General features: G+C 37.6%; 1 protein-coding gene across 1 annotated transcript; it reads right to left on the bottom strand.

The window, feature by feature from the left end:
• Positions 1-11,114: 11,114 nt before the first annotated feature.
• On the bottom strand, positions 11,115-11,681 carry LOC145064302 (uncharacterized). Its single transcript, XM_079011778.1, has one exon. It carries the CDS (start codon positions 11,679-11,681, stop codon positions 11,115-11,117), a length of 567 nt encoding a protein of 188 aa, XP_078867904.1.
• Positions 11,682-19,363: the final 7,682 nt, after the last annotated feature.

Here is a 19,363-nt window from a genome sequence, read left to right as displayed (position 1 = left end):
ATACATTTTCATACTTTTATGGATTTGGAATGAGTGAATGATGGTTTTGATAGACTTAAAACAAAAAAATTTACATGGAATATTTTGGGGCGTTACAATAGTTGATTCTTTTGAGGACATATGGTCAAGAATCTTGTTAGAATGATATTTACTAATATCATATGATCTTATAGAGTCACACCAATAACAAATAATTGCTAATTGAATATTTTAAAATGTTAGGTCCGGATCTGGATCTAATATAAGTAATCAAACAATCACAAATCGAGAATAGCAATGAGATGAAAAAGAATTGAGCTTGCACACGTTTATATCAAATAACCCTCTGGTACAACTCAAGTATTAGTCGTAAACTGACAAGCATCCAACCGTTCAAATGACCAACTCCTAGCCTTTATATACTAGTCTAGACAGCAACCTAAGTTTGCGGCCGTAAACATGTTTACGGTCGTGAACATGAAAAAACAGTAAACAACTCAAAAATACTATTACAGACTCAAAACCAAACAAATCACATATAAAGCCTAACCCAAACCATTTATCAGACCCTTCAATCTCCCCCTTGGTTTGGTGCTAGCATGAATTCAGTCTTTGTCGACGACCAACACATTAGATCTCCCCATTGCTCCATTCCACATCTTCTTCTCAATAATTTGAGCCACCATCGCCGTATATTCTTTCGCAGCGGGTTCAAATATGGATTCACCCACCACAATCTGTTAAGTAGCAAGGTGATGTATGTCCCACTTGTGAAATTGAAGCAAATCCCTTTTCTCATAGAGACGGATGCAATCTTCCTTTAGCTTGATGACCGCAGCATCCGTGGATTCATCATACACCCAATAAAGCATGGATGCAAGAGAACCATCAGGGTAATTTTGAAGAATAGGGACTTGCTTAACCTGAGCTATAGCAGGCCACATTACTTAAGTAATTGGTTGTTTTGTTGAGGTATCAAATACCTTGGGGTGAACCTTGACAACAGACTATGCAGTCTTCATTGACGGAAACCCCTTGGCGACTTGATCTTCCAAGAAATATTTGAACTGACTGGCCTTAGGATTTCCTGATGGATTTGAAAAGGGAGCTTTGGATAGCTCAATGAGGTTAACCTTAGTAAAAGAATGAAAATCATTAGCATCCTTGTATAGTTCCTTATTCCTGCTCTTCCTTCTCGCCATAAACATGTCATGCGTGTCATGGAATCCCCACGATACGATTCCTGACCTATCACCATAGACATCCCTGAAATTTTGGGTGCTAAGATCAGTAAGAGTAATTCGTGGCTGATCCCAAGGTGCCTTATGATCCACACTTCGTTTAAAAAGCCATTTTCCTTTGTCATCCTCAGTAACAACCTTCTTCTTCTTTTTCTTCTTGGAACTCTTTGAAGCATTTGCCCTTGGAGCTTGGCCCGGTTCCACTTCAAAGCGATCAACAATGATGGGGGATCTGATCTGTTGAGAGATAGTAGGAGCATCAACACTGGGAGCGTCTGGAATGGGGGAATCAACATGTGGTTCTTCAACATTTGACTTAAGTTCATCACCAAACTTTTCTTCAAGTTTCTTTTGTAACTCCAGGAAGTTAGCAGCCAAGTAACCATATTGCGTCTGAAGGTCAGCAATTTGCTTAGACTTCGAAACATTGTCGTCGCGAAGCTCGGCCACTTGGATGCTGAGCTCTGTATTTTCAGTTTGAAGGTCTGCGACCTTGATGACAAGCTCTATATTCCTTTGGTCAAGATCAACATTCTTCTGATTTAAAACGTCAATCTGACTCTGGAGTCCATGGAGTGAAGGGGTTTCTTCTCTTGTGTTGTCACCTCCAATAAAAATTCCTTTGCCACGAGAAAGTGGTGTAGAGAATTGTTCTTCAGCCAATAGTCGGGCTAACCTAACTGAGGCATCATCTTTGTCTGGCCTGGGAGGAGAGAGGTTTGCTTGAAATGAGGAACCACCAGCTTCAAATACTATACTAGGACCTTCACTGATAGGTTCGGCTGAGACAATAACAGGCGTGATTGTCGGTGGAGCTGTAGCACCTTGAGTCGTTGTACTATGATTTGCTAGTCTCAGAGCTAGTCTGCATCGCTTTTTTGGAGGAGGAGTGGCTTGTGTGGTTGTGGGATCATCTTCCATTGGCATAGAAGTAGGTGAGGCAGTATCAAGGGGAGGAATCCTTGATATTGGCACCATAGAAGTTGTTATTTCCGCCTCTGTATTGGAAACAATGGGTGCAACTTTGAGAATTTCTTCTACTTCCCTTGTCTCAGTTGTCATATGAACAACTTCATTGACATTGTCAAGCAAACTGTCGAGGTTTACTTCATTCAGATAATCGTCATTGCTACCAAAATTCAACGGGATATCATCCTTATCAAATCCCGTGAGATCAACATCCTCAAGCCCTTCATCATTGATTCCTGTTCCCTCGTCGTAATTACTTTGTACTTGAATTGATTGTAATTCGTGTTCGTCATTGACTCGAGCATTTGGATCAGGAGTCTCATTATCTTCGTGTTCTGAGGCCTTGATGATAAATTCAGATGACACTCGTTCAGATGAAGTCGGCTCAGATAGAATTTTCTCAGAATTTCCATGAGATTCAGAAGACTCATTAATCTCTGCAAATTGTCCGAACTTCACCAGAGGATGCAGAACTTGAAACACTACCTTGTCCTTTCGATTTTGTTTGATGAGGCCAACAGTGTGAGGGCCCAAGGATTTTGTATCCATTTTATCACCAACTTTGACCATATCGGGGAATTGGTCATCAATAAAAACTTGAATGAATCTGGGATACATAAAAAATGCATCGCTATTTCCCCGTGTCCTGGCGCCAATGTTCACCAGGAATTCATCAAGGACATACTTTGAGAAATTGAACTTGTTGCCAGCAGCCAAAGAAACGATTGCTCCTGTATTTCTAATGGAGATCTCATCTGCTCCAGGTCTCCTTCCTGACATGCAGCTTATGAAGACATGAGCCAAGAAACGCCAGTAGGGAGGCAGAAGCTTCTTCACAGTTGGAGGATAAGAACCCTCGTATCCCATCCTATCAAGAATTCAAGGAATTTCTTTAGCTTCAACTTCAGTGGGATAATCAGATTCATCAAGGATTAACAAAGTGTCTCTAATATATTGCTCTGAAATTCTGATCTTGCAGTTTTGCACCATTGCTTCGATAATCAGCTCTTTGTTCACCTCTGTCACCTTTGCTGATCTCCAGAATTCTTCAATAAGGTTCTCATAGATAACAGGATTCACCGTGATAGCATGAGCCAGGCAGCATTCTCGAAGTCGGTACAACATTGACATAAATTCTCTGTGAGCCACTGGTGGATCATCCAATACAATGGCAAGGTTATGCATCTCAACAGTCTTAAGAAACACCATTATCTGCACCAAACAAGCCAAGTAAGAAAACAAAATATTTGACAAATCAGCAAGAGATTACGTTCAAACTTGGTCAATCGATCGTAAACAAAGTTTACGACCGTAAGGCCATACCGAGTTTACGGTCGTAAAGACAAAAGTCGTTTACGGTCGCAAGGTCACAAAGGGGAGTTTATGGTACATGAATTTACAGTGTATGAATTTACGGTCTATGAGTTTACTGCCTTTGAATATCCTTATACCGTAAACTGCGACGAACCTTAAATCACAATTACTCCTTCGATTTGCAGTCGAATCAAACAGCAAAATACATTTTCTAGGTCGGATTTGGCATACCTTCAACGTGGACTGAGCGATTTCAAGAGAACTCACACTTGATTTTTTCAAGAATTTGAGAGAAAAGAGGTTGTTTACGGTCTAAGAAGAAAGGGGGGCGGTAAAGAGAGTTTACGGGAGTAAACTCCTCCTTATATACCACTTTGACTTTTCAACTTCCCTTACACAGTTAGATTTACAGTCGAATTTCCAAATAAAATTTTGAAAACAAAATCTTTTTGAGGATTATTAAAGTAAAAATAAAAATAAAAATAAAAATAAAGAAAAAAATAAAAAAATAAAAATAAAAATAAAAATAAAATTTATCCTAATTAAAAATTTAAAATTTGACACTTAAAAAAATAATAATAAAACAAAGAAAATTAATGATAACCTCAAAACTAAAATAAAAGAAATTTTAAACAAAATAATGCGCGTAAGTAAACGTTTGACTTCATCTTGTGATACTGGGATCAAAGTTGTTAGACAATCTTTATCCACTTGTCGGTACCTTTCATATTCACATCTTTTGTCTGGTCGATCGTCGGTATTGTTGTCCAATTAAACACGAAAAATTATGACAAATTTAGGACATACTATTTGCTACAAGACAAGGTGAACTCAAGCTCCTAGATATTATATCTGATCGTAAGTTCCTAGATACTATATCTTAAGGACCATTCAACTGACGACGACCAGGGATATTGTTATCCACCTAAATTGAGCAGCGAGATCTATAGACAATCTTTGAGTGTTCAATTTTAATTGTACTGGAACATGTTTCCCGCTTCCTGATATGCCCCAGCCATCAAGAACTTCTAGAGTACTCCTTACACCGGGTGAGCAGACAATCATTCAAAGAGAGAACAGATTCAGATTGCTATTACTTATTGTTATTACTTATTGTTTCAGAGGGGTTGAGAAGTAGAAGGTTGCATATGCTGTGTACCAGGTTGGATTGGAAGTCACGCAAAGGAGACAGCATATGGCTAACAGATAAGAGGAATTTCATATATATAACATGCAGAGAAACAGAGTCGCATATGTTGTGTACCAGGTCGGATTGGAAGTCACGCAAAGGAGACAACATATGACTAACAGACAGAAAGAAAGAAACGATTTTCTACAGACCTAATTTATTGGAATTTACCAGTCGCCTCATCGAACCGGAATTAAGGATAGAATCCGCACAACGAGGAAAAGTTAAACCACGGTTCTAGATACGAGTTCATTTAATGTGACGAGTAGATTCCCATATATATCTCCCTGCTCAACCTATCCGAACGTCGTATTGTCAGGCTGAACGGATCTAACTAGGTCAAGATTTGTCAAGTCTATAAATTTCCTAAGTTCAACTCTGCCTAGTCATGTCCATTTAAAAATTTTCGTGCCTACCGACGCATCAAACCAGAGCATAGACCCTTCAACTTTGGGTACGTTACGTAGACTCAGATTGCCTGTTATCACTTGATAATATCACTTCGCATACCTTTAACAACAAACAAAACTATTAGCGACAATATTTTTTTGAATTTTCTGAATTTTTATGTTTTTGGATTTTTTAAAGTTTTTCTAGAAAAAAATAAAACAGAAACAAAATATTTTTGGATTTTTGATTTTTATGTTTTTGGATTTTTTTGTTTATTTCTCCCCCTAAATTTGTGCAAGGGAGAGAATGAAATGACTAAAAATGCACAAATTTAAACTAAGAAAATCTAAAAAAATTAATCCTCAAAACGAATCATTTTTTAAAATCCCACAAGCACATCGAATCGAGCTTTATGAAAAGGCTTTGTGAACAGTTCTGCCACATTATTGTCAGTGTGAACATGTTCTAGCCTGATGAGCGAACGCCCTTAACAATCTCGGATAAAATGAATTTTGATGTCAATGTGCTTGGTTTTGGAATGTTGGACTGGATTTTTAGCGATTTGAATAGCAGCCTCATTGTCACAATGAATTGGGGTTTCTAAAAAATTCAAACCGTAGTCCAATAGTTGATGTTGGATCCATATGACTTGAGAACAACAGGCAGACACAACGACATATTCCGCTTCTGCTATTGAGGTTGAGACCGTATGACGCTTCTTGCACTGCCATGAGACCAGTCTATCTCCAAGAAATTGGCATCCTCCTGAAGTCGATTTTCTATCAAGCTCACACTAGCCATAGTTGCTGTCTGTAAAAGCATAAAGGTCAAATTCTGGATTTTTCAGATACCAAAGGCCTAGTTTTGGGCAACCTTTGAGATACCGAAAAATCCGTTTAACAGCAATAAGATGAGAAAGTTTAGGATTGGCCTGGAAGCGTGCGCATTGACAGACTGCAAACATTATGTCTGGACGACTAGCAGTCAGATACATGAGCGAACCGATCATCGATCGATAATACGTCTGATCTACGGATTCGCCTTCAAGATCAGGAGCTAGTAGAGGTCTCTCCGGCATGGGTGTAAGAGCAGGTTTCACGTCTCTGAACCCTAACTTCTCCAGTATATCATCCACATACTTTGCTTGATGAATAGGGATTCCAGTAGAAGATTGTTTGACCTAAAGCCCTAGAAACATGGTCATCTCCCCAAGAGAACTCATCTCAAACCTTTTCTTCATTACGCCTTCAAACTCCTTGCAAAGCTGTGGACAAGTTGACCCGAAGATAATGTCGTCAACATAGATCTGAACAAGTATCTAATCATTACCCACATGCTTAATGAACAAAGTTTGATCAATGGTGCTGCGAGAGTATCCATGCTCGAGCAAATGCTTTGTAAGAGTCGCATACCATGCTCGAGGAGCTTTATGTAACCCATACAATGCTTTGTCCAACTTGTAGACACGATTAGGGAACGTTGAGTCAACAAAACCAGGGGGTTGATCAACATAGATTTCTTCCTTCACCTTGCCATACAAGAAGGCAGTCTTGAAATGCATTTGGTAGACCGTGAAATTCATGTAAGAGGCATATGCGAGAAAGATGCGAATAGCCTCCAACCGAGCCACGGGAGCAAATACCTCAGTATAGTCAAGACCCTCAATCTGTTGAAACCCACGAACCACTAACCTTGCTTTATTTCTGACGATCACTCCCGAATCATATTGCTTATTACAATAGACCCAATGCGTGTCAAGAGCCCTTTTGCCCTTTGGTAAGTCAACCAATTTCCAAACCCCGAGCTTTTCAAACTGATTAAGCTCTTCATGCATCGCATCTACCCAAATGGGCTCATTCAAATCCATTTCAACGTTTTTGGGCTCTATTTGAGATATAAAGCAAGAGTAAAGACATTCATTTACATCTCCACTTTGACTTCTGGTTTTAACTCCATCACCCAGCTGGCCAATGACATTTTCGATCGGATGATCGCGTTGAATTATGGAAGGTATGTCTTGCCTGATATCATTGAGAGAAACGGGAAGAGTGTGAATGTTGAAACCTCCATCATCTGCTGATTGAGTCCTATTAGATGACTCTGCTACGAACTCATTTGCAATTTCTCCGTGAAAGAGTAGTTCCATAAAAGTTGAAGTGGCAGCGGAAGCATCTCTAGACATGAACTCTCTTTCAATAGGGGTAAGAGGTGTAGCATCAGCATCAGGAGTTCCATCTTGAACTTTAGACTCTGGACTAGATGGTTGATCAGATGACCCCCCCTCAGGAGTAGCAGAGGACTCTCCATCACGTGGAGCAGAGAACTCCCCCTCAACCGATGGGGGCTGTAGACAACTTCTTCGTCTTCGTCTTCATACAAAATCTTCGAACCAGAAGAGGATCCACTTGAACTATCTGAAGACACATTAAGTGATTTGAAAAGAAATGTGTAGTCAAATAACCAGTCGGGACCCACTCGAGCATCTGTTTCATTCTCCTCCAGCCAGCGCACGTCATAGGATTCAATGATCTGCTTAGTCCTTTTGTTGTAAACCCTATATGCGGTGCGCGCGGCATACCCCACGAAGTAACAGTCATTAGCTTTGGCATTAAATTTAGGGTTGGATTCTAAGTGAAGAAGGGTGCAAGGGCAACCAGATACACGAAAATGGCTGACAGAAGGCTTGTGTCCATAAAGAATTTCATACGGAGTCTTCATCTGTGCTTTGTTGATTAGAACACGATGTTGCACGTAGCAAGCAGTGTTAATCGCCTCGGCCCAAAAGAAAACAGGTAGTTTGGAATCATATAGCATCGTCCTTGCGGCGTCTTTCAACTTTCTATTTCTCCTTTCAGCAACACCGTTTTGTTGAGGCGTGTGAGCAGAGCTATATTGACGCACAATCCCCTTTTCTGCGCAAAAATGATCAAGAACCGAATTCTTAAATTCAGTTCCATTGTCAGTACGAAGCGCCTTCACTTGATTGTTGGTCTGCTTCTCAATCATCACCATGAACTTCTTTATCAGATCAACAACCCCTGCTTTGTTGGATAAGAAAAAGACCCACGTAAATCGAGAGAAATCATCGATCACAACGAGGCAGTATGAGCTTCGGTTAATGATCAGGACGTTGACCGGTCCAAATAAATCCATGTGTAACAATTGGAGTACTTGACTTATGGAGTTGACTAGCTTGGGCAGGTGTGGTTTCCGATGATGTTTTCCTTGAGCACAGGAAACACACTTTTCAAACGTGATAAAGTCTCTGACAGGGAGGCCTCGGACCATCTCATTTTTCGCAAGACGATTCAGGTTTTTCGCGTTAGCATGACTAAGTCTTCGATGCCACAGCATTGCGTTGTGTTCGGAGACCTTTGAGAATAGACAAGTGACTTGTTCAGGGAGATTTCTGTTCATATCAATAATGTAAGCATTCCCATCCCGTTTAGATTTGAATAGAATCCATTCTTCTAGGATGACAATGCTTGGCTTGAGAATCATACACTCTTTATCAGTGAAATGGGTAGAGTAGCCTTTGTCGAATATATGGGAAACACTCAACAAGTTGTGCTTTAACTCGGGAGCATAGTTGACATTTTTGAAGCTCAGTACTCCATTCTTAACAGTTCCGCGCTGTGTGATCTTTCCACCATCTCCGCCCGCAAAGGAAACATAACCCCCATTGAAAGATTGAATTTCGCTCAGTTGGGAGATGTCTCCAGTCATATGTCGGGAGCAGCCGCTGTCGACGTACCAAGGACGAACGACATTCCTCCGCAACTGCCCCTGCAAAATGAGCGGAATCATTTAGATTTAGGAACCCAGGTCATCACTGTCCTGGGTTTCCTTTTCACTTTTTCTGATTTAGATTTTAAAATTTTCAAATTAGGATCTTCATTCCTAATCACTTCAGAGGGTGGTAACGATGGATTAGAAAGTGATTTGGGCTTCCATTGAAGTTTAGGTTTTACAACATTTTCTGGTGGTTTTGAAGTAGGTTTCATAGGAGTTTGCACAAACCTTCTGGATGTTCTACCAAGACTGGTTGAAGATCTAGAATTGCTTTTTGACGAAACCGATCTTGGCGGAGCCTTGTTCGGTTTTGGCAAACTGTTTTGAGCTTTGTTAGTAAAAACCTTTTTATTTGTTTGAAGACCAGCCCTTTTTCTGTTTTTATCATCTTTATAATCATTATTTCGAGAACGAGCTCTTGAGGATTTTCTAATTAAAGACCCTCCTCGAGATTCATTCTCCCCTCTTGGTGACAGATAATTTACAAAGAGCCTATGTTGACAATTCCTAGCTATGTGACCACCAACACCACAATTGAAACAAATTTGTTTATTATTTGAACTTGTATTACATTTTTCAGATTTATTTTCTTTACAAACACTCTTACTCTTCTCAGAAGAACATGCATGAGAAATAGGTTGAGAAATAAGTGAAGGTGCCTCATTCGTTTTGACTTGTGGAGTTGATGATTCTTCATGAGAATCACAAGCATCAGAATTACCAAACAATTCATCAAACATATCAAAAAAATTAAATTCAACAGTATCAGATGATGAGCCAACATAAGAAACATTTCCAGTCTTAACATCAGAAACACAATCAAAATTATTCATAACAGAAACATCAGGTTTAAAAACAGAAATAGATTCTCCAGCTTCACGCTTTGCCTGATCTAATGGTTCATCTGCAGAGAAAGTAGAAACATTAGTACTTTCAATGTTAATAAAACCTCTTGAAATAAAACCAGCTGGTTTGCCATATCGAAGATGTGGCTCCTTGTCAATTTCGTCCTGTGTCATAGGGATGGACGTGTAGTTATGATTGAAAGGTGGAGGAACACAATCATACCCTAGACCCTTGTTTTGATTTTATTTGAATTTTAATTGGGTTTCATACAAGGACTCAACTGTCTTACTTGACGCAGTGTAATTTTTGAAACAAACATCTATTTTCTCATTTTTAATTTTCAAAGCGTCAAGTTCTTTGGTTACTGCATCAAATTGTCTCTTAACATAATCATACAGTTCATATTTTTCACTGTATTCTGATTGAATTTTTCTAAAGTCCTTTATTTTTGCTTCTAGTTGGGCCTTAAGGGGTTTTTGTCCTTTCCTAAGTTGATAAACCTTATATTTAAGGTCCTCTACTTGCCTACGTAAGACTTGTATCTCATCACGAAGAAGTTTAACATATTCTTTACAAGCAAATGAATAAGATTGTAGATTTACCTCGCTTTTCTTGGGCTCGGAAGAGGTAGATACCATTAGGGCAAGCTGTAGTTCCATCATCTCTGCTTCTAGATCAGCATCATTATTCTTTGAAGCAATATCATCAATTTGAGTTAGGTGAGCATTTTCTGGTCCTGAGATATTCAAGGCTTGAAATTGGTCCTCCCAGTCAAATGATTGAGCAACCATAGCTGTTTCTCCATTAGCTATAGCTCCTACACGATTGTTTCACACTGCAACCATTTGCCTGTTGTTGTTGACTCTGCGATCTGGTTTCGGGCAATCACGAGCAAAATGAACTGGCTCGTGGCAGTTGAAACATCTCAGCATGCTTTTATTGAATCCCACCTTCTTGTCAGCATTCATGGCCCAATTGTTTTTCCCGGTCTTCTTGGCGAATTGTTTGGCTCTGAAAATAGCCATGGCAATTTGCCATGTAATGTCCATTTCCTCTACATCTTTAGGATGTATCTAGTCCAAATCAGCAAATGATAGCTGAGGTGGAAGATCTCCAGCTACAAAGGCATTGTAACAGTTAACTAGCCCAGTGGCTAGAGCCAGATTTTCATCAAATTCTTTGGAGTTTGAAGAAGAGACTTTAGCTGACACATTGGGAGCAGAAACGGTTTGAGGAATAGCAAATGGCACATTTAGAGTTTGATGATAAGGGATGGATGATGCAGCATTGAAGGTTTGAATCTGAGGGTGTTGAACTGTGAAAGCTTGACCTGAGGGAGTCATGAAAGATGATAGAGCATTGTTGGATGAAACTCCAAGATTTGCAGTAGAGTATTAATTCACATGGTTGATTTCTCTCTGTTTGTCATCAATGTCACAAGCCTTAATAACCGCCATGACTTCTGCAAGAGAGAGGCGATTCAAATCCTTGGTTTTCTTAATCATAGCAACATTCATATCCCATGATCTAGGAAGAGCATTCAGAAGTTTCTTGTTGATTTCTGACTTGGTCAAGAAATTCCCCGAAATATTCATGTCAGTTGTGAGTGCAGTGAACCTTTGCAATTGAGCTTCAAGAGTCTCTCCTGGAATGTAGTTGAACATGTTGAATTTTTGTCTCAGCATGTCCTGCCGACTCTCTTTCATATCTTCATTGCCCTCATAGACCTCAATAAGAGCTTCCCATAGAGCTTTAGCTGAAGTGTACTCACGAAAACCTTGAGCAATATCAGGAGATAATGCCATGGTTAAAGTGGCTAATGCTCTTTCCTGTTCCTCAATCAATTCAAAATCCTCATCAGTGTAGTTTTCAACAGATTTGTCAACCAATTGACCTCCAACAGTCACAGTAATTCTGACAGGATCTCTAAGAATGCTTCTCCAGATCTTGAAATCTTTCATTTTAATATATTTCTCTATTCTGTACTTCCACTCGGGAAAACCTTCAGCAGACATCAATCTTGGAATACGTGTAGTCGTGCCCATAACATCATCAAGTTCTTGAAATTGAGTTTGACTTTGATAATCCATTTGAATTTAAAGTAATTCAACAGCTCCAAAGGGGTTTACGGTTTTTTTAAAAAATAAAAATTAAGCTGATTATAATAGTAAACGGAGTTTACAGTTAATGAATTTGCGACCGTAAACCGAGTTTACGGTACGCGTTCACGGTTTCTGGGTTTACGGTTTTGAGTTTACGGTTTAAGTTCACGGTTCTTCGATCCTGATTACGGTTCTTGAAGATTAACTGTTTATGGTTGATGAGATTCTTCCTTTTATGACCGTAAGCTAAGTTTACGGTCGGGCAGTAAACTCACAAACAGCCTTCAAAACACGTTTTTAGGATGGAATTCATCTCTTCAAAGCCTAGAACGTAGAAACTAATGCTCGAACAATGAGAATGGCAGCTCGAACACTCAAAAACTCGATCAAATGACTTTTGATACCAGTTTCTGCTCTGATACCAATTGTTAGGTCCGGATCTGGATCTAATACTAGTAATCAAACAATCACAAATCAAGAATAGCAATGAGATGAAAAAGAATTGAGCTTGCACACGTTTATATCAAATAACCGTCTTGTACAACTCAAGTATTAGCCGTAAACTGACAGGCATCCAACCGTTCAAATGACCAACTCCTAGCCTTTATATACTAGTCCAGACAACAAACTGAGTTTGCGGCCGTAAACACGTTTACGGCCGTAAACGTGTTTACGGTCGTGAACATGACAAAACAGTAAACAACTCAAAAATGCTATTACAGACTCAAAAATAAACAAATCACATATAAAGCCTCGCCCAAACCATTTATCAGACCCTTCAAAAAAAAATACTAAATCTTAATAAATATTTATAATTCTTCCAATTAACTGGAAATTATTTATTTTATGAAAATATTAATTTTCAATGTTATGTATCAAAATATATTAGAAGGTGTGATTTATTATCTCATGTACATATTTTTGGACTATAAATACCTTTTTCTTTTAGCTAAAAGGATTATAAATTTATAATTTATAAAAGATGGAAGAGTTTTGTAATAACAATAATAAAAATAAAAACTCTCTTTTTTATATAAAAAGGAAATATGCCAAAGATAAGGGACAAAGACTAGTCCCTTTTGATCAGTTTATTATTCATGTCATGATTTAGAAGTGTGGTTAGTTATACTCTTGAAGCATAAGTCTTAAAGTGTTAAGACTTATGGGTTAATGACTAGCTAAAAGGTCTTAAAGGATTTCAAACTTGCTTGATGCTTCTTGTAGCTAAATATCCATGCATATGAGCTTCTTCACTATCCTCTCTTTCTCTCTAGATGGTTAAGACATAAGTTAGATGAAAAGGTTGATGCTTGAACTCTCCTTTAAGACAAAAGCTTTGTTTTATTCTTAAAGGCTTACGAAATTATTGGAAGAGCTTCTTTTGTTGCAAGAAGAACTAGAATTCTAGTTTATTTGGTTATTATTGGTGGATACATATAGCGGAATTCTACTTTGAATTCTTTCCATCACTCCATTAACTTCCAACCTCCCAAGAGGATCAAAGACTTCAAATGTTGTAACTCTTTCTTCCCATGGTTGTTTCAATCTTTCATTTTCATGAAAAATGATCACCTAGGATAAAATAGTTTTTATGTTTATTAAACATTTTTAAAGCTTCCATTTCCATTTTTATTGTTTTTAGAAATTGATTTTGGTATAAAAATAGCAATTATTACTCTTAGTTCACGTGAGTTTTCTCTTTATAATACATGTGTCATTATTGGATACGATGTGTGTAGGATGCATGTGAAATGAAATGATATGATTGTATGAGTATTTAGAGTAATGGAGACTTACTTGATTGATTGATGGCTATATATATAGGATGTTGGAGAATAGCTTCACCCATGAGCCTGTATTTCGAGGGGGCGAGGTTAATGAAATTGGTCGTGAACTGAAATCGTGTAAGTGAATGTGAGCCCATGTCTGAGAAGTGGTCGTCACAAATATCATGAAAGCAGTTGTGTGTAGTTATCATAAAAGTGGTCATGATGTATATAATTGTCTACATAGTTGTTACCTTGGTATATATGGTATATTAGGAAACTCACTAAGCTTTGTGCTTACATTTTGAAGTTATATGTTTTTCAATTTTTTATTCTAACAAGGGAATACATCAGGAGATTTCATGTTTTCAGCTTCCGTAAACACTAGTATATTTTAAGATTTTGTTTTATCATGTTAAACAATGTGATACTTATTATCCTGTATGAAATATGGTTTTTGGATGTTTTACATATATTTTAAACAAAATTTTGGTTGAAAAAATGGGACATAACAAGTTGGTATTAGAGCCTCTGTTTGAAAGATTCAGAATAACACAAGTGGGTGCCCAAACTCAAACTATGGCTTAAATAGTTTTTATAAAACTTTTAAATAAAGAAATTTTAATAAAGGAGAAAGATATGATGTGAACAATCAGCTGAAACTCGAAAAAGGAATGTAACATCCCAATTTTCAAACCAAAATTTTCATTTAAAAATAAAAGTATTTATTTAAATTACAACCTCAAAGATCTAGATGAACCATTTGATTCGAAAACATTTATCAGAGTAACATCAAAACTATTATGTGCAGAAATCTCCAATGGATGCGACGCAAATGAGTTGTGCCCCTCCTTTAATGTAAGAAAAACCTGAAAACATTGAAACCGCAAACCATAAGCATAAATCTTAGTGTGTTCCCTAAAATACTACATACCATACTAATCAGTGGGCCCAACACTAGGGTATGTTCCAACCCAACATACAATCATGGGCCCAACCTTAGGGTATGTTTCAACATGAACATGCAATAATGGGACCAACCCTAGGTTTATTTCAACCCGAAAATACAATAATGGGCCTAGCCCATGGGCTTATTCCAACTCAATCCTACATGCAAGAGTCACAAAGACAACTAGCATTCTACATAACACAATCCAGTGGGCCAGTATTGGTGCATTTGACCAACAAGTACAACGAGAAGACTCAACTAGATCAGTAAAAGAATAGATCTCACACACAAGCCATTGGTGCCAAAGACTCTCCCACTAAACATATCCAAAAACCAAACCCTAATTAGCAGTTATGGTAAATACCCCAACTCAGCAAGTCCAAATACCAAGACTGATCCTCATTTAGGCAAAAGACCATTTTTCCCTTCTAAGTCCTTAACCCCTCATAGTTGACAAAAAATCAAACTGGTCAAAATGTCAACGGTCAAGCTTCCATTGACTTACGCGTGACGTACACCATGTTGTACACAGGGTGTAGAGACTTATCCATAGAAAGGGTGAAAATCCGGTTGCACTGGGCTCAATACACTAAGACCTTTCACCCAAATACAATCATAGGCAGATTACACCCCGCATACAAGTTGCCAAACTTCATTTTAAGCACTCAATACACTAAGACCTTTCACCTAAATGGATAAACAAACAAGATCTAGTCTTCAAGTCTCAAAGGGAATAAAAGTGCATATTTCGTAACTAAATCCATTAAGTCCAAGTCTCCACCCTTTGAATCTAAATCAATATGATGTTTAGATGGATAAAGTTTCCAACTTTATCTGTAACAAGGTCACAAACTTTCAAGATGTAAAATTTATGCACTAAAATGACCAAAAATGCTAACACAACTACATGGCTTAATGACAAGCACGAAATCATAACTTTCCAAGTCCAATAAGTCTCAAGAGTGTTCTACATAGCTCAAAAGGTGTTGGAGTTCTTAGAACTCCCAAAACACAGGCTCAAGGGACCAAAAAGTGGAAAATATAACAAATAACTAGATCTATGAAACCAATGAGCAAGTTAGAAGCTTTTTACTCACAATGATCCAAAAATGAAGTAGCCTTGTTGGATCTATACTTGAACCCTTGTTCTAACACTTTGTCACCACCTTGTTCTTCAAGATTCAACCTTCCAATGGAGAAATAAGATCATAGATGATGTCAAGGCTCAAAAACAAGTCAAAGGAGGATATGGTTTCTCATGGAATGATCTTAGGTGATGGAGGCTGGACATGAGAAGGTTTCCCATAATTTAGATCCCTTAAATAGGGCTCAAACCCAAATAATTAGGGTTTTGATCTGTCGAGATTACGTCATGCGTAACATAACCTATGTCATGCATAGGTTTTTAAATCCGCATCCATAAATCAGCAAGTTACGCCCTGTGTTATTTTTTAGTTACACCATGCGTAGCAGCTACGCGATGTGTACTATAAAACCCCAAATTTTCACTTCAACTTCAAACAGTCGTAACTTCTTCGTTTCAACTCCATTTTCAGCATTATTTATATGCACAAAAAGGTATTGAAGAGCCCCAATATTATATCTAATTACCTTTGACTTAAAGCATATTGAACTAAAATATTTAATTCATGAAAGAAGTCTGAAACATTACTTTTCCCATTTTACCCTTTAATTCCAAAACACAAACCAAGGGTTTGTATCTCATAACAAATATTATCAACATCCATTAGGATCTAAACCCTATTCCCTTGAAGCCAAATGCCTTTACTTGATCCATTTATTATGCACTATCCCAAAATAAGAAACTTCTCGAAACATGATGTTACAACTCTCCCCTACTTAAACTAGATTTTGTCCTCGAAATCTGTCTTGGTTAGGATCTCTGAAACAATGCCAACATATTCCATAAGCTCCATCTAACCATTTTGAAATCAAGGCATCTTATAAAGAAAACTCGAGAGACCACTCGGAAACCCACAACTGCCAACAAACAACCCAATAACTTGAAAAATACTCAACCACAACAACTATCTTTCTCTCCCTAACCGTATGACCCAACTTCCAGAGAAAACCACTCAAACCGAGAACTCTTAGAACTACAACCATAAACCAAATCTGTCAATATAGTCCCAACAAACTTTTACTGTCCACATGATCTAAACCAGCTGGTTATTGAGTCTCTCGACTCCTAATAATGCATTAACACCCAAACATGCCAATAATACTAACGATCTGAGACCTAATAGTCTCAATTAAATAACTAACAAGTCTCACCTATATGAATCTTACAACCACTGGTTCATGATACATCGTGACACCTTCTACCCACTAAAACGATAAGTTCACGACCCAAAGACTCACCACCAGCACCACTAAGGCCTATAGATACACAACCATCAACCCACCAACTTGTAGGAACACAATCAATATCCATCTCAACAGTAAACAAGCACAACATGAGCCATACTATTCTATAATGTACATTTCCTTTCACAAACACTACAAGAAAAAAGGCCTTTTACGACGCTCATTGCGCGTCGTAAAACGCTCAGACGACGCACAAATGCGTGTCAAGGAAGGCCCTGTTATAAAGAGAGACGACGCGCATTTACGACGCGCATTTATGACGCGCATTTACGACGCGCGGTTATGACACGCAATGCGTATCAAGGAAGGCCCTGTCATAAAGGAAGACGACACGCATTTGCGTGTCGTAACCTTACGACGCGCGTGTTTATGACACGCAATGCGTATCAAGGAAGCCCCTGTCAAGAAAGGCCATGTCATAAATGTAGACGACACACATTTTTGCGTATCGTAATTTTTTTTTTTTTTTTAAAAAAAAAATATTTATAGATTTACTGATTTTTAAATTAAATTTTCATTTCATATATATGATAATAGAAAAAATATAATTATATATTTATTAATTTTTAAATTAAATTTGCATTTAATCTCTCATAATAGAAATAAAATACCATATACAAAAAATACAATCCATTGCATAATATAAAATAAAATTTCATAGTCAAAAAATAAAATAAATTGCACAAATTATAATATGTGTGTAATTGTCTCCTTGATGATCAGCCTCCATGTCCAAAGTCGGATCTACCTTCCTAATCTGTATGGATCTACCTTCATATAATAATGTTACCTGCCCATATGCAAAGATACAACTATTATATCGAGACAAACAATTCTCCACCATTGGTAGACCAACCATCCTAAAAGGAGTTTCCTGCACAAATTCATACTTCTTGTAACACATTGCAATTAAGAGAATCAAATTCATGTAGAAACATAACTCAATATTGCTCATTTCTGGTACCTGGTCAATTGTTTCACAAGCAACATGGTCAAAAGTAAATCGTGTTTCTGGATGCCCTACCCAGGTCAGGCATTGTGCAGTTTCTTGTTGTAAACACCTGTTGTAACCTTGAGCACTGAGTTCCATGTTGTTGAGCGAACGAATTCGTATCAAAACCTAAAAAAAGCAAACCCCATAAGCTAAACCTTTTGAAGTTGAATGATTGTGGAATTAGTATAAATGTTATGTCAAAAAGTGAACTTACTTGTACATTATGATCCATCCAGAATGATGGATCATCTTTGTGCACTTATTGTCATCCTCTCTTTGACGAACCTAAAAGTAAATTTCAGTTTTAAATACAATATGCTAGTGATGTCATATTATAGACCAAATTGGATAACAATTTACCAGTCGATTTAACTGTTCTATTTCTGCTTCAAGTTGTTTAATAGAAGCTTCCGACATTTGATCTCTTCTCAAGGCTCCAGTCAATGAAGTCTCTAAAGATTTCAGCTGAGAAACAGAATGAATACAAGTAAATGAGAACCAAAATGGTAAAATCATCAAACAACAAGGTTTTGTCAGCTTTGTAGTATCTAGTTGAAAAACAAGTATAAATAGTAGCTAATCGTTATAATTTCTTGTGAATTAGCACAGTGAAATAGTAGGTAAAACATGAAACCCCCTAAATATTACTTAGTATACCTGTTTAGAGGAAACCTTCAGGATTTTGTTATCATGTCTAGTGCAATCATTCTCGTGTTCTTGGGTAGCCTCTTCAATGACTTTTGGACCAAATGCTAAAGACCTGGATATGTTGTTCCTCTTAAGGATAGCAAGCTCCTCCTGGCTGAATAAAAAGATGGTTACTTCATAGAATATGGATACAATTTTATTGGGTTTGAAAAAATAACAACAGAAGAAAAGAATTACCTTTAGCGGTTGTATTTGCTGTTGAAGCACCATGATATCTCCGGAGGCATCTTCATTTACAACACCCTTGGAAACAGAAAACAAGATGAAAAGTTTAAAAATCGTGCTTTGAATAAGATCAAAAAATTAAAAGTTTACAGTATTCACCTGTAGAAGAAATGTCAATCTTGAATCTCTATAAGGAACATGACGTGTCCTTGCATTAGCACCATCTACTAGAACCATTATCAAATGACTAGAAAGATAGATTCCGTGTTACAAATATGAGAGGAAAACAAAACAAGAAAAAGTACAGCAAATAAAGTTGTTCATACCCTAGGGTAGATAATGATTTGTTTATATTTAATTTGCAGCTTCCTTTAATCATTCACCTTCAGCACCCGAAGTTTTTTGTCTACTAAGACAAAAGGAAAAGGTTTGATGAGTAACAAAACAAGAAACTATAAAAAAAATATTGTAATCAAATGCAGCACCTTTTTGAACTAGCCAGATCAACAAGATTCAGCCTTGCAAATCTAAGGTTAGATGTCGAGTCTTTCTCCCACCTACTTTCAATCAC

The sequence above is a fragment of the Lactuca serriola genome, chromosome 1 (assembly GCF_051521515.1).
Source record: "Lactuca serriola cultivar US96UC23 chromosome 1, Lser_US96UC23_V15, whole genome shotgun sequence".
Classification (NCBI taxonomy): Eukaryota; Viridiplantae; Streptophyta; class Magnoliopsida; order Asterales; family Asteraceae; genus Lactuca; species Lactuca serriola.
This window is presented reverse-complemented; position numbering and strand designations above follow the sequence as displayed.